This window comes from Meles meles, chromosome 5 (genome assembly GCF_922984935.1).
Source record: "Meles meles chromosome 5, mMelMel3.1 paternal haplotype, whole genome shotgun sequence".
In the NCBI taxonomy this organism is placed as follows: domain Eukaryota; kingdom Metazoa; phylum Chordata; class Mammalia; order Carnivora; family Mustelidae; genus Meles; species Meles meles.
In genome coordinates this window covers 34,609,308-34,636,362 of record NC_060070.1, presented here as the reverse complement: position 1 = coordinate 34,636,362, position 27,055 = coordinate 34,609,308, and the positions used below count along the sequence as shown (strand labels likewise).

The 27,055-nt window shown below is 37.4% G+C and overlaps 1 protein-coding gene across 2 annotated transcripts in view; it reads right to left on the bottom strand.

The window, feature by feature from the left end:
- Positions 1-27,055, bottom strand: part of MMS22L (MMS22 like, DNA repair protein) — a 130,373-nt gene that overhangs the window by 37,637 nt on the left and 65,681 nt on the right. For both annotated transcript variants that reach the window (XM_046006173.1, XM_046006171.1), the window contains exon 15: positions 3,199-3,392. In XM_046006173.1, the coding sequence (XP_045862129.1) occupies positions 3,199-3,392 (194 nt within the window). The remainder of the gene's footprint in view (positions 1-3,198; positions 3,393-27,055) is intronic.

The window sequence follows — 27,055 nt, the reverse complement described above, 5'->3', positions numbered from 1 at the left end:
CTCGTGCTGGCCAAAATTCCTGCTACATTACTCCAGTCCACTTAGACTTTTATTCCTTGGAGGTCTACTGCATACCTTCTTTTCTCTCCCCATCATCAGCCAGCACCTCTTCCCCATCCTCACTTCCAGCTGATGGCCTTACTTCCTACTCTACAGAGAAACGAGAAACATCAGCAGAGAACTGCCGCAAGCTCCTGCCGCATCTACACAGCTGCCTCCACCTGGGCCAGACCCTCTGACTTCTCTTCTGCTACTACGGATGATCTGAGGACAAATCCTCTAAGGGATCCATTTCTCTTGGGGATTAAAATACAAGAGACTCTCTTGCATCATCAAGTTTTCCCTCACTCCAGAACATTCCCGTCAGGACTATAAATACGCTGAAATTTCTCCTGTGTTATTAAAAAAAAAAACCTCTTTGACCCATACCTCTTCCTAACTAATATTCCCCTTTTTCCACTTCTCTTAAATAGTGATAAAAAGATTTATCTACATTTGCAGTCTGCAATTTATTTTCTCACATTTTCTCTTGAATCATCTTCAATCAGACCTTTGCTTCTAGCAATATATACCCAAACTCCTTTTCAATGTTCCACTGACCTCCTTTCTTGCTTAATCCAATGACCAATCTTAGGCCTCATCTTACTTGATCCATTAACAACATCTGAGCAATTGATGACTTCCCCTTCCTTGAAATGTTCTGTCAGTTGATTTCCAGGGCACCACACTTGGTTTTCCTTTGCTTTACTGGCATTCCTTTGCAGTCTCCTCTCTTGGTTCATCATTTTTATCCTACAAATCTGAACATGGGACTATCCTTGAGCTCAGTCCTTAAACTTCTGTTTTCACTAACTTACTGTATCAGCGATCTCATCCACTTCATAGTTTACTACTTATACAGAGTTTCTCAATTTAATGTCTTCCCTGAACCCTACACTCATTTTCAAAGTGCCTGCACAATATCTTTTTTTAAATTTTTGTGGATATCTAAAAGAAAAAAAAAAAGTCCAATATCAAAGTCCTAGTCGTCCCTGCCACAATTTTCCTCAGCTCAGCATATAGGGGATTCTCTCTTCATTCTACTTATCATATCCTACCCACTTGGACATTCTGTGACCTCTATCTTCAAAATACTTTACCTTCAGATTGGACATCTGACCACTTCTCACCACTTGTCCTACCGTGTTAGCCCAAGCTGCTCAGTTCTAAGTTGTTGCAGTCATTCCCTAACTGGCCTCCCTGCTGTCTGTTCTTGGTCTCACATCCAGAAGGATGCTCCTTACTCCTCTGCTCAAAACTCTTCCAACAGCTTCTAATCTCAGGGTAAAAGCAAAGTGTTAACAACTGCACATGAGGCAGAACACAAGCTAGCTCTCCATTACTTTTTGATCATATCTCTTGACTATTCTCTCTCTCTTTCTTAGGCCTCATGACCTTTCATGGCTTCCCCGTGGTCCGGCAAGCACACCAGACATGCTCTTGCCTCTGGACTTGTGCAGAGCCTTGGTCTCTTGCTTCCTTCAGGTTTTTGCTTAAATGGTACTTACTCAGGCCTTCCTATTTAAAATTACCACCTGCCTCTGGCCTTCTCTATCCCTATCCTCTTTGATATATTTTTATTTTCCTCCATAGCACTTATCACCAGATGTTACACATCTTGCTTACTTACTTACCGTTCTCTCCCCCATACTATAAGCTCCATAGGAACATGTAACTTATATGTGAGAAAAGGAATAGCAATCTTTTTCCCCACTGGTATATCCACAATGGCAATAAAAGTGGGTGTTCGAGGACTGTTTTTTTTTTTTTTTAAATGCAGAAAATTTTTCTCTCCTAACCTATTCAAGTCTTTATTTCAAAAAAAAGCCCCAAACCCACACATATTTTACTTTATATGTATATACCATTTACTTTTAGAACCTAGGACAGCTGTGACTAAACATGTGTGGTAACATTTTTGTTCACTGACTGCAAGTCAGGATGATGAACGGAAGAAAGATAAGTCATATTGGCTTCTAATGACTGCTTTGGTTAAACTGATTAACTATCAATATTTATTTTCATAGATATTACAGTAGTTGGAAAACTGTTGTCCTGTCACAATTCTTCAATCTATCATTGTAATATTTTAATTATGGAAATGTTAGCAGAATTCAAGATTTTTCACAATTTATATCATTCAGTCTTTTATGTAGTATTTTTAGCTCAGTTTTCCATCATTCACACCAGGGTAAAATAAACCATGGTTTAGATCTTAGGTTTTAAAAAGCATTACATTCAAATGTATTACACACTTAAAAAAAAAAGATTTTATTTATTTATTTGAGAGAGAGAGAGTGTGAGAGAGTACAAGCAGGAGGAGAGGGAGAAGCAAGCTTCCCCACCAAGCAGGGAGCCTGACATGGGGCTGGATCCCAGCATGCTGAGATCATGTCCTGAACCGAAGGCAGATGCTTAACTGACTGAGCCACCCAGGCACCCCTCAAATGCAATTAAATACATGTAATTGTCATACTGATTTCCGTCTATTTGAGTACTTCTGCACATATTTTGGGTAAATATCCCTTTGAGAAACATTATGATCTCTTCTTAGAAAACTGTATATATGCTCATATATTCAAATTCTTGCCTATGATGTCATGTGATTCAGATTCCCTTAAAGCCTAAGGACATGACCTTAGGCTAAGAGTCAAATTCATGAAAAATTATAAGCTAAAATAGAATCTAGCAGAAGTAAAACAATATTCTATATATTTGCTGTTCCTGTGATCTCATCTGCTTGGTGCGGAAGTGGAATTCACACTGTTTTCTTCTGCTCCCACACAAGTAACTTCATCTGATACCCGGATACCTTTACACACAATGTGAAAATAAAGTACTTGAACTAGAAGAAACCCAAAACTACTTTACTTTCCAAATACTGCACGTATAAGAAAGGTTTATATACATTCAATATTTTTAAGGTTGAAAGTTGTATTTTGTTTTTAGCAAACAAAAACTTAAATTTTTACCTTTACTAAGCGGAAAATAATCAACAAGCTAAAGGGACTTAATTTAACATATGTAATTCTTTTCCTCTTTCTGGTTGTCCGAGTATTTATTAGACTGTAATAAAAGAGTTTGTCACCAAGCAAACAGAAGAAAAAACTGACAGAGTCTACAAAATGAGAAGCTAATTAGCAAATTAACAATGCTGACCTGCAGCTGCATCCGCGAGTTCTGAGAGAGGCACTATCTGTGACATTCTCTGACTCTTCAAAAATGAAAAGAAATGTCTCCACAGAGCACGGGCAGCCACAGCAAGGTGGCGCTCTTTAGCCGATAATGAAGACTGCACAAGGAGGTCCACACTCTCCTTTTGAAGTTCCTGACACAATTGTTGATGCATACTCCTAGAAAGAAATAAAAATATAGCTAACACCCAGCAAATGCTTATAAAAATATTCCTTAAATACATTTTGGGCTTTTAACATTTATATCATATGAAAACTTGAGGGACCGCTTTATATAATTAAAACCTTTATGCCAAGACATTATGCATTTCTGCTTATTTGATGGATGAATGATGGCATATTAAGCACCATAAAGTTAATGTTAATTACTAATGTCAACCATTAATTATATGCTTTTTAATATGTCAGATCCAAATGAGAAACAGGCAGCTTCAGAATGAAGGTCTGCATTTTGCAACTCACTATGACAAGTGATTTTACTTACAATGTAGACATGAAAACAATTTTTTAAACCTTTTTTTTCCCCGTGAGAGCTTTAAGGACATAGATGTACCAAGCAGAAAATAAGTACCTCTAGCTTGCTTATGTGTGGCATTTTAAATTGAAATATTTTCTTACATAAAACTCTGCCAGATACAATCTTGGTACTTTGGTCTAAAAAGATCCATAATCATTTTCACAGAGCAGACAATAAAAAGTTATTGTTCTCTATAAAGTAGTAAAACATGAATTCAATACTGCCTAAAATTTTGATTCAAGGTTTACTTACCTATTTGCTTAATTCAAATGAAAATTTAGATTATTTCTTGCAAATCAAACTATAATGAGATATCACCTCACACCTGTGAGAATGGCTAAAATCAACAACACAAGAAACCACAAGTGTTGGTGAGGTCGTGGAGGAAAAGAAACCCTCATGCACTGAGGATGGGAATGCAAGCTGGTGCAACCAATGTGGAAAACAGTATGGAGGTTCTTCAAAAAATTAAAAATAGAACTACCTTATGATCCAGCAATTGCACTACTGGATATTTACCCAAAGAATACAAGAACACTAATTCAAAGGGATACAGGCACTCCTACGTTTATAGCAGCATTATTTACAATAGCCAAGATATGAAAGCTGCCTAAGTGCCCACTGATTGATGAATGGATAAAGAAAATAGGTATGGATTTAATACATAACCATAAACACACACACACAATGAAATATTATTGGCCATATGCAATATACAATGGAATATTATTTGGCCATAAAAAAGAATGAAATCTTGCCATTTGCAAAGACATGGGCAGAGCTAGAGTATAATGCTAAGCAAGTAAGTCAGGGAAAGACAAAACGTCATATGATTTCACTTATATGTGGAATTTAAGAAACAAAAAAGGAAAAAAAAAGAGACAAATCAAGAAACAGACTCTTAATTATAGAGAACTGAAGAAGGGAGATGGATTAAACAGATAATAGGGATACACTTGTTGTAATGGGCACAGCATGATGCATGGAAGTGTTGAATCACTATATTGTATACCTGAAACTGATATAACACTGTATGTTAACGAACTATAATTAAAATAAAAACTTAAAAAAAAAAACACTTTAAACATTTCTGGACCTTAACAGAAATATAAGGGGGGGGGGGGACTAAGCGATTTTTGTAGTGATCTGGATAAAAGGCGTTTTTGCAATATGCCCAGACATTAATAATTTGATTACTTAAAACTAAAGGTACAACCATAATATTATTCCTATTTTTATTACTGTCACATCAATTGTGAGTAGATACAAATGTCTGGACACCATCCTGAGATAGATTTACTTTCTTCAGTTAAAGCAGCGAAAACTGACAAGAGTTGAAGCAGAAGATTTCCTCTGATAGTAGTACTCCATTAAGAAAATATTTGCATGGAGCACTGGATGTTGTGCAAAAAGAATGAATACTGTTACGCTGAAAAAATTAATAAAAAGGGAAAAAAAAAAAAAAGAAAATACTTCCAACATTTCTGATTTTTTTTTAAAGATTTTATTTATTTATTTGACAGACAGAGATCACAAGTAGGCAGAGACGCAGACAGAGAGAGAGGAGGAAGCAGGCTCCCTGCTGAGCAGAGAGCCCGATGCGGGGGCTCGATCCCAGAACCCTGGGATCATGACCTGAGTGGAAGGCAGAGGCTTTAACCCACTGAGCCACCCAGGCGCCCCCATTTCTGATGTTTTAAATTAGTTTAGCTAAGGGAAGTGGTTACTCAAAATACTTATAACAAAAATAAGGAACTTAGTACATGCATCTAAAAATTCCACTGAAAGATCAAACTGGATCTAAGACCATATTTTAGTACTTTTCGCAAACCTACACATAAGTAAAAATTTTAAGTTATATAACATGAGAACACTGTGCCCCTTGACACTGGAATTTTTGGATGATCATGAGGCACTACTTAATACTCCTTGAAGTACTGGGGGAAAAAGGTATATATATGCCTGGGGAAAGAAGATCATAGCAAGAAGGTCTCATAAAAGCTAACCAAATATCTGCTATATCCTCTCTTGTAAAAACCTGCCTGAGATGTTTTCAACTTGAACTAGTGGCTAGAGAACGATTTCAGGTCCTTAAGCTTCGACTAAGTTGAATACTGGATCACTAAAATCCATTTGGCACCTAACTTAATGCCTGCATCAACATAGAAAGTTAACGACCACACGTCAACACATTGGAGTCCAAGTAAAATAATACCATCTTTGGCCCAACCTACTTATTGCCTTTCAACGTATACTGGTTTCAAAGAATAATAAATACTTTACTGTACTTGGGAGGATGAATTGTGCTATTTCTACATAAATAAGCCATTTCTTCATGGACTAAAACCTATTCCCTAGGGAGAGATATCATTTCTGATTATCTCCTTTGTGCCAGAATTCTTTAATTAAAAATCAGAACAATTCTATGAGATAGGTATCAGTAATCCTCTTTATAGATGTTGAAGCTGACAGTGAGAAAGTTAAATATATCCAAAGGTCACATGGCTAGGAAGGGCTGGCCCCATAATCTGAACTTAAAACTGACTCTGAAGCCCATTCTTTCTTCTTACACACTAAGACACACACACTTATTCACCAATACCCACACACTTTAAACACTGACCAATTTTCTTCTCCTCCTACCGGGGTTGAAGAAATTTCAATAAGCCTAAGAAAAGGAGCTTTAAAAGCTACATGTAGCCTTGCCTTGTGAAGAGGAGGGGCAACACCAGAATTCGGTACTGGTTAAAACTCTAAGAGATATCAAGAAAAATGTATTCAGGGGCGCCTGGGTGGCTCAGCGGGTTAAAGCCTCTGCCTTCAGCTCAGGTCATGATCCCAGGGTCCTGGGATCGAGCCCCGCATTGGGCTCTCTGCTTGGCTGGGAGCCTGCTTCCTCCTCTCTCTCTCTCTGCCTGCCTCTCTGCCTACTTGTAATCTCTATCCGTCAAATAAATAAATCTTTAAAAAAAAAAAAAAGAAAGAAAAATGTATTCAAGGCAGTACTGAAAAAGGCGAACAAATCTGAATCACTTTCGACCTCTTCAGACCGAAACTTTGACATGCCAGGGTGTATAACTAGGAGTTACTACAGGGGTCTGAGTCAGAGGTCTGCAAAAAACAAAACACTAGATTAAAAAGTTAAATTTAGAGATGACATCCTCCAAGGTAAGAGTTAACACAGCAAAAAGAAGTTCCAATTAAGTGTAAGACATTGACCCCAAAACAGACTTCTTTTGGAAATGTGCATCCACTTTGCATTTTGGTTCCAAAGAAGCTTTATATCCTGGGAATATGCACAACACTTTCAGCTTGATGGTTTGAATGTTTAAGCAATATCTGTTTGAATAAGAATGATAATCTGCTAATTTACAACAAAACAAAGTTGTTTCAGACCTCATAATAATTTATGTAAACTTGAACAAATCAGAGAGGGACAGAGGCAGGAATGTCAAGGATATACTGTATGAGGAATGAGAGGAGAGAATGCAATTTCTGCACTATAGCCAAAAGAGTTAGAACTACCCCTCGCAGTCACAGTGATTTTTTTTTTTTTAATTACATTTCTGGATGAGGAAACTAACTACACAAAGACCATGGAAAAATAAGTGTATTATATTACATGTGACTGCACATTTGCTTAAGGTATATTTACAGAAATGCAAATACTGAGAGCAGTTCTGTCCCTATAGGTCACAACATAAATAAAACACAAGAAGTAGGGGCGCCTGGGTGGCTCAGTGGGTTAAAGCCTCTGCCTTCGGCTCAGGTCATGATCCCAGGGTACTGGGATCAAGCCCCGCATCAGGCTCTCTGCTCAGCGGGGAGCCTGCTTCCTTCTCTCTCTCTCTGCCTGCCTCTCTGCCTACTTGTGATCTCTGTCTGTCAAAGAAATAAATAAAGTCTTTGAAAAAAAAAAAAAACAAAAAAAAAACAAAAAACACAAAAAGTATATGAAATATATAAAGACTATGACACGGTTCTAGATGTCATGGCTATTTTATAAAACCATTTTCTATCTTCTTCAACAAACTACAGAAAAATCTGAAAGTAAATTTATTGCATGGAAAGTAAAATGTAACTTCGGGTCAAAACCAAAAAGAAGTATCACAATAGTGATAGAATCTCCCAACACTTGGCAAATTGCTCTGTGTAAAGACAAACTTAACATGGGTTAAAATCATTTTGGAAAGACACACATGTGGAACTAGGCATGCAAAGCTATCCCACTTAGATTCTAAAAGATGCAATATAGTATAGTAGAAAGTAAAATTTGCTGAACGTCAGGTTATTCAAATTGTAGCTCTCATAGAAACATGAGCAACGCTGAACACTCCTTGGTATTTACCATGTGCCAAACACCATGTTAAGTGTTTTATAAACATTATTTCTTACCCTATGAGTTAGGTACAGTTACGATTATAATCTTATAAATGGGGAAACTAAGGCAAAAGAAGTAACATGTTGGGTAACATAGCTGGTTATTAGCAGAGTTACTCAGAGCAGTGTTGACCTTGAAAAAAAGCAAGTAACCTCCCATTTTTTATTTTCTTAAGAGTCAAGAAGAGCAACAATCATTTGCTATATATCCATGGCTAGGTTTATCGTGAAGACCGCACAAAATAACACCCCTGAAAATGTTTAAAAACCTATCACTGCACCATGTAAATACCCTAAGTTTACACACCTGGTTACTATGTCCTCTTAGGCTTTTGTTTGAGCTCTGGTATCCTGCCCCTCTGGCTTACCTCATTATGTTTAAGCACTTTCCTGATTCCTGCATCTGACTATTCTTTTGCCCACTTCCCAGGATCTGCTTTCCTGTTTTTTATCTTCCCACTACTTCTTGCTGTGATTACATTCACTTATCCATCACAGTCCCCACATCCCCACCTCCCACATGGTCGTGCAAATATACTGAGGCAGTATCACCTGAGAGGCACTGAGGCTTGCCCCTGCCAGCCTAGTCTCTGCAGCACATTCCTTCCTAACAGTGTAGGCAGGCTCCTCGGAACACTTCCTGGACTACTCTCTCTGGGTTTTACTTCTAATCTTCCTTTGCTCCGGTCTCTACTCTAACTGATAATTACAGAACAAGGTATGACATCCTGTATATCACTTTACTAGTAGTCATTATTGCATATGTAGTATTTCTAATATTATGCCTCAAAATTTAGAGAAAATTGGTCTAGTGATGGACCTTGTGACCACGAAAAAGCATAATATAATAAATGCAACTGATAAAAGCTAACAGCAAGGGATTAACAATGATTAATAGCAAAATTCCTTTTTTAGTTCTACTCCAAACCTGGAAATTTTCTTTAACCAATATTTGTGAAAAATTAGATGTAAGCTCTAAGTTAAAAAGTTGTTTCTAAACCACTACAGATAATTATTTCAAGTATCTGATTTAACTAATAGAAAACTGGATGGGAATTAGCTTACTCTATGACCATTTTTAGTTTTGGCTAAACTCACTAAAAAACCTTTTAGCCTCTAAAAAAATAGGGCTATAATCTCCTTTATTACCCAGAAGGAATATAACATAAAGAAAGAATTTATACCCAGAAAGAATATATTACCCAGAAAGTAATAACATTACCAGAAAAAAAAACTTTAGGTTTTTAAAGGTGTAAGTTATCCTAAAAATCATCCAATACAAATCCTGTCTTCAAAAGATAAGGGGGAAAAAATACACACACACACACACACACACACACACACACATATACATACATACACACACACAGCTTCCTGCTACAAAGAGACTTCTGCCAAAGCCTCACTATGAGAGAATGATAGCTGGAGTCCTAAACCCCAATTCTGCGCATGCCCCAATCATCAGGGAGGGGCGATGAGTCAGAAGCTGGGCTGGCAGGCAGCAGCCTGGTACGTCTTGCAATGCTTCCCTGTAATAGTTCAATGCTTTTGTGTACGTGGAGGAATGGTGAATTGATAGTGATGACTAAGAGAATATGAGAGATCAAGGCTGTTTTGACTACTGAGGGACTATAACAAATAGCACAGCACTGGCAAAGATGCGTCCAGACGCATACAATGCACTCTTAAGAATAAAAGGATTTCTCAGGCTGTAAGGAAAATTGTCCAAATGAACACCTGTCCAAGAGAGAGAAGACTAGCTTGTGACCCCAGAAAACTTCTGAGACTTCATTTTTCATATGTTAAATGGAAATAAAGGCCTATTATCCTCCATGGAACTGTTAAACTATCAAATAGTACTGTTCAGGTAAGACAATCTGCAGACTGTAAGGCAAGTTGATATGCATTTTAGTCACATTTCTACTGCTTTTAAATCCTAACAACCATGTTCATGATGCAGTACAGCATTATCTAGGAAGACATGAGCTTTAGAGACAGACATACCACAGTATAAATCCTACTCTGTCAACTACTAGTTACGTGGCCATTTCCTCATCTGTTCCAAGGATTCTTAAGACACTTCCCATAAATGGAACAATTATTGTTGGCCGGAGAATTGAAGATGGTTTATTGAGAATATATATGCCAGCCTTATTTTGTTTGTGCCCTTTACTAATTTAATCCTACAGATAATAGTATGCCCATTTTATATACAAGAAATTTAAGTACAGAGAGGATAAATAATTTAACTGAGTCCTACTGTCAGTTAGCAGCGGAGCTAGGATTTGAACACAGGCAGTCAACCTAACATCAATGCAGCTATGTTATAATTACCTCAAATACCATTTACTACCCATATAAACAGTGCATGTTTTAAATGTTACACTGCTACATTCACTCATTCATACGCTAAGTTCCCAATAAAGGTAGTTGCAAACTAGTATAACACCCAATGCCAGGTGGCAAACCAGTTGCACATACATTAAAGGTTTAACACTTCTGGGGAGCATAGGTCATTCTAAAAGCATCCTCAAATTCAATGAACATGGGATAATTTAAAAAATTTCCTCTGACCTATAATTAATTAATTTGCAACTGGGAAAGAGAAAAACCAGGAAGCTAGTGTTGAGTCTGGTAAACCAAGCATGCTCATAGCAAAGCTGCCTTATGGTTTAACAGGATAATACTGGTAAGGTACTTAAAATAAGTTGCTTGCCACTATCTGCAAAATATGGTATAGCATGAAAATATGTAAAACATGGCTATTTTTAGGAATTACTCTTTTAATTTTACTAGTCACATTTATAGATGATTATGGGTCTCAAGTCAGTTAAGTTTTCCAAGTGTTATTTCACTTCATTTTATTGCATACCTATAAAGAGGATCTGCCCTGGTAGTTCTCAATCTTGATTATCATCAAAATTACCTGCAGGGCTTTCTAAAACTACTAATGTCCTAGTCTTACTAAAGATCTCCCTGCATCTTCAAGTTTGGGACTAAACATATTCCTTGTTTTACAATTCTGACTCAGTAGGTCTGGGAAGGGACCAGAGAGTTTACATTTCTATTCGGTAGATGCTGCCAGCCCTGATCCACACTGAAAGCTCTCACCTTCCTCACTTTCCTTGTCTATAAAATGGGGACAATAATAGTATCTACAGAACTAAATTAGTTAAAAATCAAATACTTAGAATAGGACTGAGAGATATATTCTCAATAAACAGTATTCGATGTTTTGATCAACAATAAAAGCCACTTTATTTATTGTAATAATTCCTACTTAATTCTTCTAACACACAAGGATATGGCCATGCAACTAGCAGCCCAGGGACCACACTGAGTAGCAAGACCATACACAAGAGAAGGGTTACTAGAGAAGGGTTAAAAACAAAACCATTCCCCTACTCTGTAGGCAGAAGTGTAAAACAAACTGTTAGTTTTATACCAGCTCAGAGAAGAAAGATCATTGAGGGCACTGGGAGAAAATGGGCATGGAAAGGATTCTCCAAGAACAGGTAAGAACTAAGTAAGTGAAAGCAATAAAGTAAAAGCACAAAGGTATACAAAATCGATTCATTTATTCTCTAATTCCACACATATTTTATTTTATTTATTTTTTTTTTATATTTTTATTTATTTGACAGAGAGAAATCACAACTAGGCAGAGAGGCAGGCAGAGAGAGAGAGAGGAGGAAGCAGGCTCCCCGCAGAGCAGAGAGTCCGATGTGGGGCTCGATCCTAGGACCCTGGGATCATGACCTGAGCTGAAGGCAGAGGCTTTAACCCACTGAGCCACCCAGGCGCCCCTCCACACATATTTTATATGCTCTAGGCAGTATGTATAAAAGGCTGTTACATAGTTTCTGCCTTTCATTCTATTTTAATGAGAGAGATATAATGAAAGGAACATTATATGTTAACATTTTAGGTTACGGTAAGATTTATGGATAAAAAGTAATCAAGGTATGAAGATAATGAATGATGGAAACTAATATTTTGACTAGGATGATAAGGAAACATCTATTGAGAAGGTGACATTTGAACAAAAACCTAGTGCTCGCTTTGGCAGCACATATACTAAAATTGGAATGAACGAAAACCTAAATAAGGGAGGGAACTACATGGACTTATGGAGGGCGGGGGAGAGCATTCTAGGGAGAAGAAACAGCAAATGCAAAGGTGCCAAGGTTGGCAATTTCATAGGCTCAAGGAAAAACACTTAGGAAGCTAGTTGGCTGTAGCACAACCAGTGATAGAAGGAAGAACAGATGAATGCAAAGAGGTAGCTGGGCTCCAGATTGCATAGGGCTTTGTAAACCATGGTAAGGAATTTGGATAAAATCAGGGTAGGTGACAAGACACAAAAGCAGAAGAGTAACATAATGTACATCTTAAAAAGGAAAATATAAAAGAAAAAGGTGTTTGGGGGAGGAAAGAAAAAGCAGCCACTGTGACTACAATGGATAATTTTTATAGCAACATTAGAAGGCAATACACTTAAGAATGGAAAAGATAGGCACATTTGTTCATTCACAGGCTTTTCTCATTCACTTCTCAAAAAGTTACTTAGCACCACCACTGCATCAGATGCCAGAAACATGAAAAACATTGAAGGCAGATTCTGTTGTTAAAAAAATCAAATAAAAAATAATTCAAAAAAAAAAAATCAAGATTCCACTGAAGGAATCCTTTAGTGGCTATCACTGAAGGATTCTGAACTGAGGAGTAGCATAATGAAAATAGTGCTTTGGAAAAATTAATCTGGTAATGGCAAACAGAATGGGTTAGAATAAGAACTGACTAGAGACCAGAGAGACCAATTATGAAGCTTCTGTAAACATCTAGGTATGAGCTAATACGCAATTTGAGCTACTTACGAAGGAAAAAAAGAAAGCTCACAGTAATTATTTGGCATTTTGTTGGAGAGAAAGGAGCAGTCATTGTTTTTGCTAAGTTTTTGGAGAGGGAAAATGAAAGTCAGGAGGAGCAATTAATTAGTACAGGAAAGTATAATTTGATTTAAAAACAGAAAACTTGTATAACAAATTCCGAAAAGTTTTTGGAAGTCTGGACGTAGAGTCCAAGAGTACAGTTAGACTAAGGAATCACTCTGCCTGGCAGTTCAGCTCATTTTAATGAACACTTCAGTGTCTGTTAATCATGTGATGTGCTACATTAGAAGCCATCAAGTATGGTCCTTGCTCTCAAGGAATATACAATCAAGTATATGTATGTACAGAATGTACATACAGAGGTATGTACAGAATACAGCATAAAAAGGGAACATCTGGTCCAAGTGGGGGTTTGACGAAGACTTCTCCTGTAGTAAAAATCCATTTTAAGTCATGGAAGTTATGTTAGCTAAATGAAAAAATAATACAAAAAAGTTTCAGGAAATTGAAATAATATGAGTAAAGCATAGTGACATGGTACTGCATGGTGTATGAGAGAACTCACAAACAATTTAGTATTACCAGAAGATGAAAGGTCAAGGAGCAGAAGGATGGAAAAATGAAACTGGAGTATTGATGGAGACCAGGTCAAGAAGGGCCACGCCATCTAAAAAGTTAGATCTACAAGTGAACAATCTTCAACGGAGAGAGAATCAACAGAGACAAAACCAGCTTATGTATCTAACATTTATCTGCCCAACAGTTTGTTCTCAATATAACCTAGAGCACATAAGAACTACCCTATACACTTAAAATTTAAACACCCTGTGTAAATGCACAATGCTAATGTTATGATGCTATTTATCTTTGAAATACGTTCATTAAAAAAAAAAAAACGCATACGAGCATACGCGACTTGGTACATATACAAATATATATAATTCATCACAACATACTATAAATACATGTCTTTCGCAAATGGTTACATGCTGTTTTTATGCTCCCATCTACAACAGAACAACACGAGCAGGTCTGACTTAAAAACATTAGCATTATTAGCACAGCATAGTGCGAATGTTCTTAGCAAATGGGTGCTCCACTGCACTGTCCTAAGTTGAATATGTTTACTTTGCTCTGGTGTCTGTTTCTGCCACTTATTCTGTGTTTGGGAGAAGGGTTTATCCTATAATCAACAAGTAATAGTCCTGAATTTAACACAAAGAATCAAAGAAAAAGCATTATGCTGGATAGTAAGATTTAAACTTTATAGCACTGTAAATGCCTTCAAGGAAACTGTTGGGGATAGAGACCACATCAAGGTTTGTTTGAAGTCCTTTGGCATATTAATTACAATAAACTAGAGGCAGATGGGTGCCATGACTTAAGGATTTCTAAAAGAACAAGAAAGCAATCACAAATGACCACGGCAACTCATTTCCAAAGGGGTAATGTTACAATAACCTCGTACTGCTTGTATTCAGTTAGGGCCTTCGTTTCCAGGAACTTATCCTTTAAATTTAATACCAAGTCTGTGGATGCAAGGAATGGATGAAAGCAAGAGAGAGAGAGAGAGAAAGAGAGAGACTGATTATGGCCTCAATATAAAATTAGTCAGTTTCCAAGTTTGCCTGCTACCAACAAGAACATCACCCGGAAAGACCATGAGTTATGATCCAGGATCTTTTGTCTTTGATGTTAGAAGTACTGAGAGGGGAGATCATCCCTGTAAGAAGTCTCACAATAAAATATACACATCTTTGATAAAATATCTAAGGCTGTCATACTGGTCTTTTTGGGATTTTAAATATGATTCTCTTCCTCTTCAACTGTAAACAGACAGGTATAATTGAGCAATCGTACATGTGCTGGATCTTATCTAAAACGGTGAGTTATGCATAGAATTTTCATATAAGAAAAAGCGGGGGAACCCTTAGGAACTGGTGGCTGAAAAAGAAAATCAGATTACAAATAGTTATTTGTAATATAGGTAGGCAACGATGTAAACAAAATATTTATGGAAAATGCCTTCATTTTGGAACAGAAATCATCAATCTATCAAACCTAGCAACGCCACAGCCAATAATATCTGGTGATATTAAACACATCTCACAGTCTTTAATCTTTTTCTTCTTGTGTGTCCCATCTCTGCTCTACTGCCCTTGAGTTATTCCATCATATATTGAATACTGTGATAGTTTTAAAACATGGCCACCAATTCTTTGGCACCCCTAGGACTGGAGAGATCTGTGGCTGCTTTGACTAACAGAGTGTAGCAGATATGACACTTGTGACTCCAAGGTTTATTAATAGAAGGCCGTGATGTTTCTGCTTTGTTTGCTGGAAAAACAGTCTTGGAGCCCTGAAATGTTAGGCAGAAAGTACAATTACCCTGAGAACACTCTTTGGAGAGGCCATCAGTAGTGTTTGAGTCAACACTCCTAAGTAGTCCTGCCCTTCCACTGTTACTAGCTCAGAAACTGGACATATTAGTGAAGAAGTCATTGGGAACTGGATCTGATAGCTTCAGCTGGTACAGTCCCCAGCCTTTTATATTACCTCCAGAAAGAATCATCCTAGCTAAAGCCTCAGACATGATGGAGCTGAGGGGAGCTGTCCTTGGCTTTGCACATTTCTGACCTTGGAGTCCGTGAGCTTAATAAAAAGGTTGTTTTAGTGTTTCATGTCACTGTACTTTGGCATGGTTTAATATGCTCTAAAGAACAGGTGTTTACTATATACGAAGGATTATGTAGGAATTAGGGATTCAAAGATGAAAAGATACAGACCTGACCTCAAGGAATTCACACATGGGGAAGCGGAAAAAAAGATTTCTTTTTATCAAAAGTATAACCAAGGGGTGGTATCTGCAACAGTGCCAAATGCAGACTTCAGATCAAATAGATCTTCAGCCTCCCAAGAGCCATCTGCAATAATCTCAGAAATTCTAGACTTGGTTAGGACAAATGAGTTGCAAGTATGAGAGTCATCTGAAGAAAAACTACTTCATTTTTCTACCTGTCCAGTACAGGACAGCCATATCAAGCGTGGCCTGAGATATCTTATGCATATTATGCTTACGCTCAATACATTTTATTCAGTTCTGTTCCTTTCACATTTCATTAATAATTGACAGCTCTTTTTTTGAACTGCGTTTCATTTTAATTTTCCCTAGATATATAGTAGTATATTTGCAAACCTATGGAGACCATCTTTAAAAGCTAATTAATCAAACCATCCTCCAAAAACTAGCCTAACTCTCACCATCTCAGCAGTCTTTTCTGAAAACAACAGTAGACAGTCAGTTCTACTCTCTAACTGTAGCTGGAATCATGATACGGCTTCTTATTGCATGCGTTTAGTTGCTATATGGGCAATGTGGCTTTCCTTCAAAAGAATTCGATCATTTTGTTAAAGGTAAAGAAAGACCCAAACATTTTTGAGGTCAGATGTTCCACAACAAGTAAGCTGGGGCTAAATTCCATTTGTGAGCACTTTTTCCTAAATGGTGGTAATAAATTCCTAAAAAGAAAGGGTCTAATGGTAATGTTGACTGATTCTTAACTACATTAACCCAAATGTTCCTGTCACAGTGAAATTTGCTCTATAATTTACTTTAATGGACTAGGTGTATCAATAAATACTGAAAATGTCCAGTCTCTTTTTTTCCCTTCCATTTAAATCAAATCCAACTCTATGTCAACAGATTATACCAATGTATAATTACAATAGCTAATGCATTGGAAAAAGTAGTGTTCTTTGATAAATAATTTTTCTAAAACCTCTTAAGCATTCTGCATCTTCAATATTTCTCTTACACTCAAGAAATGCAGTAAATTACACAACCAGACACTACTGACCACTGCCCATTGTGATAATGGACCTAAAAACCTCATCATCAGCTCCCACAGTGACTATGTTTTCGGATTTCAATTGTCAAGCAAGAGAATCAATAAGTATCTAGGGATGTTTTAGGAAGAATTTTCTTCATTAAAAATATGACCGAACTCTAAGAGAAATAATTGCTTAGTCAACATTTAATATCATGCTAAACCTGGGATACATAAGACTTAAAAGTCTGTAAACCCCTTGAAATTATATGTGATGTGTTGTGTCTATGTTTATGACAAGAGAGACTATAGCCTTCATGAGAGTCTCATAAGGGTCTGCCTCAGCTGAATGAGCTCTACTAATAAGATCTTGTCCCTTTTCTTCTACCACTTTATAAACATTATACTTATTCTAAGTATAAGCTAAGTGCTCCCCCCAGCTTTCTTACCTTGAATCCTGTCCTCCCTCTTTTTCATTTCCTCACTCTGTGCTTCACCTGTCCCCAACAACCCAGCTGGAACCTGTGTAATGAAATATACTAACTTAAAAAGAAAAGCTTAATCTGAATTCTGTACAGAAAAAGCTGTTACTAGTCAATGCATACGATCAACCACCAAAATAATCAAAAAGAAATAAAAGCATAAACTTGTTTAGAACAGATCTGTATTTAAGTCAATAATTTTCTTAATTTTAACTTCCAGTTACCCTGGATACTTAGTTATATGCATTTCTCTCTAGAGATACTATTTGCCACCTTTCCTGTGGTTCTTTGAAAGGGATGAAAAGATAGAGGGGGAGAAAGTTTTCCTAAAAGATTACCCATTGAGTCAATGATCTGTGGAGTTATTATGAAGCTCCATTATTAGGGCTGAGAGCCTCAAAGGCTTTTGTTATGTCACTAATTTCTTTCTGCAAGGCTTCAGCAAATGAGCCGATTTAGCCAGTTCTGCATGCTTGGGGCTTGATACATGCTATTTGTACATGACAGGTTTCATCTGCGTAGCACCACTGATATCATTTATCTGCACATCAAAAAAGCTCCTCTCCCGATGTAAAAAAAAAAAAAAATTATGCATATACTGGGGTAAGAAATGTTAAAGAGGTAAGTAAAAAACCCGTGGTATCTCGTTAAATGAAACCAAACTACTGGAAGATCACCAATTGATTATGAATGTGCAACAGGGCTCTAGGAGCAGATACAACACCAAGGAGAGGAAAAACTGGAAAGATCCTTGCTTATAGTGATAAAGTAGTAGGACTGTGGTAGTAGCCTGTGAATTTTAACTAGAAATGGGAAAAACTAATTTACGTTAAAAAAGAAAAAAGCGAAGTTTTATGACCAAAGCTTCATCAAGCTTTATGCCCAAAAAAGAAATATTTCAAAATAAATATTAAAATAGTTTCCATTATTTTAATTTATTACTTTTTTAAGATTTTCTTTATTTGACAGAGATCACAAGTAGGCAGAGAGGCAGGCAGAGAGAGAGAAAGAGAGAGAGAGAGGAGGAAGCAGGCTCCCTGCTAAGCAGAGACCCCGATGTGGGGCTCAATCCCAGGCCCCTGGGATCATGACCAGAGCCGAAGGCAGAGGCCTTAACCCACTGAGCCACCCAGGCGCCCCTTCATTATTTTTATAGAAGAAAATTAACTTCTAGCATTTATTCTTATGGGAAAAGATGTTTAGGTTGACTGTTGCTGTGGTTCACAATGAAAAAACCCCTTAGGACGTGCAAAGCCACACTAGTTGGCAATAGACCAGTTTTTCACAGGGAGAAACAGAAAGGTATCCAAATATGAAATGGCTTTGAGTTTAAAAATGATAATCGGCTTAAAAGCACCTGTGTAAAAGATTCTGAAAGGAGGACGCAGCCTACATATTTGAGTAACAAGGAAATAACGTTATTTCTAGATTTCCAGCAGATACATATTTTTTTAAGAAAAATCAGTATTTTTCTTTGTGAAGAAGGTATGCATTGAGTTAAAGAGTTTGTTCCCGTAATTCATCATCTTTCAGAACATGAGGTTATGTATTAGGCTCCAATCACTCCCTACTCCAACTCTTCTCAGCATTTGGTAACACAGACAGTAGAGCTAATTTTCTGTCATTCAGGAAGAACTGTTGGATCACTAAACTTGCATCATCATCACCTCTGAAACACAGTAAAAATCACTGTAAGAACCAATGGTTTATTAGATCGAACCCACCATCAACAATGTCAACTCTGCCTGGTCGTGTTAACAGGAAAATGTTTTACGAGTTCCACCACTGGGCATCAATTTAACTTCCAGCACCGGCTATGCTGTAAAACCGTGAACGTAATTTATATGGTGACCTGCGTGTGTGGGAAGCAATATCTAGGTGAAACTTCTCACAGTCTGACAAAATGCTTTGATTTGCACCATTCAGATGATTGAGCAAAAAGAGTTTAAGCAATCACTACCAATAGCCTTTATCTCCAAATGCGCTAAAAATTTATTACTCTATGAGTGCAACCTATTGCTTTGGAGCCAGGCTTGATAGAATAGAAATGATTGGATAAATATTACATTTTCAACTGGTACACATCTTGTCCATTAGGTTTAAATATTGGACAAGCTACGTGTTTAAGATAAACATCAGTCTTAGCTGATTCCATCACATAGCACATTTAGAAAGCCTCCAAATGTTTCCATAGTAACATTTTGTGCTTACATATAACTGAGGATACATGCTCATCGCCAATTAGGAGAAAGTAAACCGAGAGACCACTGAACTCTTCTTAAAGAATCTACCTTTGTCTTTTAGTTAGCACTTAATACAGTTGACAGCATTTACACATCTATTGCTGTGTATGAAGCAACCAAGTAATCAATCACTCAAGCAGGAAGGGACATAAATACATGGCTCGCCCACCTATCCTAAGTAACAGTTTACTATTCAGACCTTCCTAGAAATTATAAACTAGGCTAGATTCATACTCATGGCTTTTTCAGGAGCTGCCACTATGAGCTAAGGGAAGAATATTTACCTGGCAACATCTCTGCCTGAGATCATATACACCTTTAAAGATGGCAATGGGCATTTCTGAGCTATAGATACACAGCAAATCTGTTGTGATTACTGTAATACAACTGTTTAAATGTCATTTCTAGCATCATGGGAGGGATCCAGCGCATACGCTCTTCAATGTTGTGGGCTCCTGAGCAACTACAGTAGCCTTTGACTAAACTGATTAACTCAGTGTTACTATTTTCTAATTTGGTTTGATTAGATACCACAAATACTTCAAGGTAAGTAACATCACCGCCAGTGTGGTGATGAAAATATGGACTCAGAGAGGTTAAATAACTTGATCAATAAGTAACAGAAATGGAATTGCAAGCCTGACCAGACTCCAGATCATTTTCTACTATAAGCCATACTGAGGATCTTTGTTCAAGATGAGACTGTTATAATTAAATCTTTACACCTGAAGGTTTAAAAAAGTATCTAATAGCAAAATAAAACTTAAACACACATAGTATTATTTTTAACAGGTATATCTTTATAATACTCCTAATCATCAGTCTTTCTTCATTAAAGAAATAGACTACTAATCAAGGGATCATCAGACAAAATGAGTATTGGTCATTAACCTTGACAGTGAGTTCCTTTCCTTAATTAAGGTTTCCAGCCATGTTTTCATGCATTTGTTTGCCACACTGAAAAAACAACTGCAGTGTGCAAAATGGACATAAAGCAAAAACTTGCTATTTAGAAACAAATCATCCTATATTCTATTCACAAAACCATGTGTTATAGTACAAGAAGAGACTTAAGCATTTAACTTGGAATGCCTTAGCAAGATCTTTTAAGCTGTTTTTCTTATCTTGTTCTTCAAAATTTGAAACTAGAAAATCCCACTTAACCAGAAAGGAGGAAAAAAAAAAAAAGAAAGAAGGATGTCCCTTTCTAGGGTTAACAGATGCTTTTTGTAAGATTTTAGGTAAGATTAACCTTTTGCTCACAATAGGACTGGTTATTGGTTTTATTTTTTTTTTTTACTGTCTTTAACTCAGGTAAAAATCAATATAGAGCGAGACAAAGGGCTCTAGAGGGTCTGGCTACACCAGCTTTTGGGTTGGCTCCTGCACAATTCCACAACATGCTGAGGCTGGGAAGGATTAGCCTGCTTGTGTTGAGTAAACTGATGATACTCAATAAACAGTTTCTGTTGTAAACCCCTTAGGACGTGCAAAGCCACACTAGTTGGCAATAGACCAGTTAAGCAGCAGAACCAGCTGTAATCTCATTTAGACCTGAGCTGATCCTCCTGTCCTTTCATTCCACAGGATCAAAGCAAACCACTGAGGAGGCGGCTGTATTATAGCGAATAGCGGCTCTGCTTGCTGGATGCAGCAAACATTTCATAAATTTCACTCCTTGAAGCAAGTCTCTACCTAATCTACCCAGAGCTGGGACAATCAATGCATTTCTGAATTCATTAGACTGATTATTACAGGGTAACCGTTTTCTCTTTGGAGATATGTGATGATTGCATGTCAACATTACAAAGCAGCTTCTATTTCTGACCACCTTTTTTTTTTTTTTCTTGAAAGACCCAAATTTTCCCCCATGGTATCCCATAAAAATGGTTTAAAATCACTTAGCTCATTATCTTTAATGCAAATTAACAAGCAAACAATATATGATGCTGAATTTCTCCATATGTAGCAGGTGGTTGCCACTCAAATGCATTCAAGCTTTAACAGTGGCCCACATTTTCACGTTTAATGACATGGGGTGGAGTGCCAAACCTCACTGTGGTACAAAACCATATGCTGGCCAAAAGTGATATTCCAAAAAAAAAAAAAAAAAAAGTATAGAAAAGTTTTCAAAAAAAAAAAAAAAAAGGTTTACCAATGTTTATTAGAGAGTATTAACATTTAAGTTTTCCATAAAAAAACAAAAACAAAAACACAACTTTAACAAAAGGGTTCCTAAGTGAGAGTGCTAAAAGTTTCCTCCCCACCCACCTTTCAGTAGAACTGACACCTTACTACCTCATTTTACAGAAAATTCCTTTAATAGAAACCCAAATTTCAAGATATAAAGCTTTAGAAAGCAGGCTCTATTCCCAAATTTAAGAGAGTACTAACTGGATGTATCATGGGCACTGAAGAGGCAGGTAATGGGTGTCATAGCACAGATGACTCTAAACAGTAAACACGAAAGACATGAAACCCAAAACAGGTTTGCAGGGCTATGTATAAAACAACAGCATTTAAAGAGAATCAGCAGCGGGTTGCCTGAGAGGCTCAGTTGGTTAAGTGTCTGCCTTCAACTCGAGTCATGATCCTGGGGTCCTGGGATCAAGTCCAGGGGTGGACTCCCTGCTCAGTGGGGAGTCTGCTTCTCCCGCTATGTGCCCTACCCCCCACTACTCATGCTCTTTCTTGCTATCTCTCTCTCAAATAAATGAAATCTTTAAAAAATTAAAAATAAAAAGAATCAAAAGATAACTTTTTGAGAGAGGGAGTACATAACCTAGCTAATGTGGGGGAGGGGCAGAGGAAGAGAATCTTCAAGCAGACTCTCTGCTGAGCCTGGAGTCTGACACAGGGCTTGATCTCATGACCCTGAGATCATGACCTGAGCCAAAATAAAGAGTGGGATGTTTCACCAACAGAGCCAACCAGGCACTCCTAAAAAGAATCAATGGATAATTCAATGCTAAATGCCAACAGTTCAGAGGAACTCTATGACACACATAGTCAGGGAGTTGGCAAATTTTTAAATAAATATTTAGGCTTTGCAGGCCATATATAACATCATATATTCTTGCTATTTTACAATATTTAAACAAGTGAAAGCCAGAACTGGTCACCAGAACCTTAGCCTGCCAACCCCTTCTAGTCCAAACTACTCATTTCACAGAGGAGGACACAGACCCTCATGCACATGAGTTCTTTTGCGTAACAAAGCAGCAAGTGTCAGTGTAAGAATTCAGAACTACAGAGTCTCACTTTCCTGTTTTTCTACTGCTTCCCAACATTTACCTCAACATTACTTCTGAAAGAAAATGGTGAGAAGAATCTACTGCATTTCAAAAACATTTGCAAAATGTAGGCAAGGATGCCTGGGATTTGACAAGCTAGACAGCATACCGAAGCGGCCACACATTAACCAACCCAATCACTTCCAAGCTAACAAATGCTACATGTGATGATTCCCCTCTCTGATCTATTCTTCAGACATAAAAGGGTCCCATTTAACATAATCACATAATAACAGCAAAAGTGATAAATATCAAAACCTTAACTCTTCTAATATTTGCAAAATCCAGATCTTTGTAATAATAACACCACGATAGGAAACTGCAAAACTGTGTAATTATACTTTAATTGTATTGTGAGGCATGCATTAATCACAAAGTTTAAGTACCAAGGATAGAATTATAATAATTCTGTAAAACAAATTTAAGCTAGCTAAGTAGGTCAGAACCACTAACATGCAACAGGAGACCTCTGGGAATTTATCAGTTAATGGCTATTTATGTGCAAATGAGTGCCCTCCAAGGCTCCAAAATCCTGTGTAGCTGAAGGGTATTTCTGTTAACCAGGAGCACTGCTTAACTGCAGAGGCATAAATTAAACCATTTTATTGGAATGATTTTTAATTCCTCTACTTTCCTCTTACCACATTCCCCCCTACTTTTCTGGAAGCACAATTTACAGAACATATTTAACAGAAGGAAAAAAAAAAAAAGGTGGCTGGAGAAATCTTTAGAAGAAGAAGAAAACTTCAAAATCTTCCAACCTCCCCATGTATACGCATACAAACCTTCAGTAAAGTTAAAGGAAGACATTTTTACACTTCACATCCTCCAAAGGGGACTTACGTTGTTAAAAAATGAAAAGCTTCGGGGCGCCTGGGTGGCTCAGTGGGTTAAAGCCTCTGCCTTCAGCTCAGGTCATGATCCCGGGGTCCTGGGATCGAGCCCCACATTGGGCTCTCTGCTCTGCAGGGAGCCTGCTTCCTCCTCTCTCTTTGCCTGCCTCTCTGCCTAGTTGTGATTTCTCTCTGTCAAATAAATAAAATATTTAAAAAAAAAAAAAATGAAAAGCTTCAAAGTAAGCACAATAACATACTTTAGGAATGGACAATAACAAAATAAAATTTTGTTTTATTTCCTTATATTCTTATCTTACACAAGACAAAAAAATTCAGTGAACTTTGCAGATATTATGATCTTTGTAATAATGGTCAGAGTATACACTGATCAAAGTATACTCTTAAAAGGGGAAAAAAACCTAAGTGTGTCATTTCTAACTCGCCTCAAAAGAAAATGAAGTATCTGATGTTTTCTAAAAAGGGGAAGGGGGGATAAGCAGAATAAAATTTTCCAATGTGACAAAAATACAGCTAAAAGACACCACTAAACATCCACTATCAGGACCATGCCAAACTTTCTCAAGTAAAGGGGTGGCATAAGATTAGATACTGTCTCACTTTTAGATTTTAGATGGATTAACAGTTACCTAAAATTACTCTTTTAACGATTTACAATAGGGGCAATTCAAAAGTTTTAAATTGTGCTAAAACTCCCTGGAGTTCTCTTTCCCATCATTAAGTGAAAAATAAAATATAACCTAATGCTGAGTTAAAGACAAATAAATTCCAAAGTAAGATATATAGTATCTTCTAAATCAGAGTATTTTATAGTGCAGGTGAAACCTCAGCACTTTAAGCTAGAATAAAAAAATGTACTACTTGTGGAAATTCTCTTATTTTATTTTTTAAAGAATTATTTAGAGGTGCCTAGGTGGCTTAGGGTCTTGGGATCCAGACAGCACGAGCCAGGAGCAGGGCAGAGGGAAAGGGAGTGGGGGATGAATCTCAAGCAGACTCCCCACTGAGCGCAGAGCCCACCTGGGCTCCATCTCAAGATCTTGAGATCATGACCTGAAACCAAGAGTCAGATGCTCAACTGACTGAGCCACCCAGGTGCCCTGGAAACTCTCTATCTTAAACACACAGATGAGAAGTTTGTGGCAAACGCCTTCAAAAATATAAGAAAAAATGGATCTACTCATCCTTCCATAATTGAATTTTCCAGAGTTGTAAGTAAATCATAGCAGAGAGGATGATTATATCAAGTTTGCTTCTGATTAGTGTGCTTCGGCAACATATCACTTCTGGATCGAGAGAGGGATCATTGAAGGTATTAAGTGCTCCACTGGACAATTATGTTTGCATGTGAAATACAAGGTCTCCAGTCTAATTAAGAAGCATTTATAGCCCGGAAATATAACTTCATTACAACTATCTACACTTCAGAAGAAAAGTATTAACTACAATAGATAAATTCTCACACAACTGTAACCAACTGTTAAAGCTGTAGTAGACTACCCTATTTCAGAAGGATTGTCTCAGAAGCTCTAAACAAAGGGCTCACTTGAGCCCCCTCTCCACCACCTGTTGATCAGGGCAACAGAGTGCTTACGCCAGTCTTTCAATCACAGGCAGATTTTCAGTCCAATCCCTGTGTACCAAACACTGCTTTAATTAATCCTGCACAGAGACAAACAGGACCTTCTTTCTTTGAAGAGACAACAGATCTACAGCTGACTTAAGAAGCACCAAAATTAAGAGATAGGCCTCATCTATGGAGTATCCCCTGCAAAACTGCTTAACATTACACAAGAAACAGAACTGTACAGGTGTATGCAAAGTTGTGGAAAGTTACCAACTTCTGCATTTATAGGCTGAAACAGAAAACAAAATAACATGAAACTAAAGGTTTTTTTGACATCTTTAGGGTAATAAGGTCAACAGCACCCATGAGAGAAATCCTAGATCACAGGATTAATGAAAATTTCATCAGTCTGGAAGCAGCCGAACACACATGAAATGCCCATAATTGCTCAAACATGTTGCCTGACTATACAGCACCACCCTGGGTCATCGGATGATCCCTTTCCTTTATTTCTGTCAGCCAGTCCTGACTTAAAAACTTCAAAACTAATGCGCTTCCCTAGCATATTGTATTTTCTTGGATTATTTTTAGTTTTTAAAATATATTTTCACATCCCTTTTTTTAAACCACAGTGGCTTTGTACCTAGTTTCTTGGTCTAAGTTCCCTTTCAATTTATCACGCATATTTCTGCCAGAACTATTTATATAATTACCACTCATTCAACAAAAACGTACTAAGCAATGCTGTATGACAGGCACTTTAGCTGGATATGTAGCGCTGAATGTAAAAATATGAGTAAGACAAATTCCCTGTCCTCAAAGAGTATTTTAGTGAAGGAAAGGACAAAGACAGAGGATGACATTTCAAATCATAAATGCTCTGGGTGATATACGTCTATTCCGGGTGTGCAAGGGAGGAAGCCACTTGCTCTGCCTGGGGAGCTGGAAAACTCTTCACAGAGCAAACTGCCTATTGCATTTATACCTGAAAGGAAATAAACTTTCCAGACAGAGAAGGAATCAAGGAATATTTCAGGCAGGGGGATTACAGAAGAGGAGCAGATTAGATCTTTTGCTTAAGCTTATGATTCAGTAGAGGGAGAAGGGCACATGCTGTGTATAAAGATCTGTTCTGGTGGTGTCCCCTCTACTTTAACTAGACCCTGATTTCCTCCTAAGTCAGGTCTATACTCTTGCCTGAATTTTTTTTTTTAAATTTTTAAAAGATTTTATTTATTTGACAGAGATTACAAGTAGGCGGGGGGCGAGGGGAGCAGGCTCCCTGCTGAGCAGAGAGCCCGATATGGGGCTAGATCCAGGACCCTGGGATCAGAACCTGAGCTGAAGGCAGAGGCTTTAACCTACTGAACCACCCAGGCACCCTCTTGCCTGAATTTCAAAGCCATTCATAATCTGGTTGTTTTTCTGCTAAAGCATACACTCTCCTCTCTTATCAGACTAGTTTCTTCATCAGTTCCAAAACACACTGAACCCACTCCAATTTCCAGTTCTCAGATCATTCTCCATTGTAGCATTTTTTTCTCCCTTCCCTCTGTTGAGTTATATGATTGTCATTTTTATATGCTACCTCTTTCAAGAGGTCTTTGCTAGTCTTCCTCCTGCAGTCTCCTTCCTTACTACAAATATAAATTCTACTTCTCCTTTAATTCCCAGTTCAAATGCCACCTATTTCAAAATATCTTTCCTAATCCCATTCCATCTATTTTCTTCCTTCTTTCTCTTACTGATGATGAATTACCATAATAT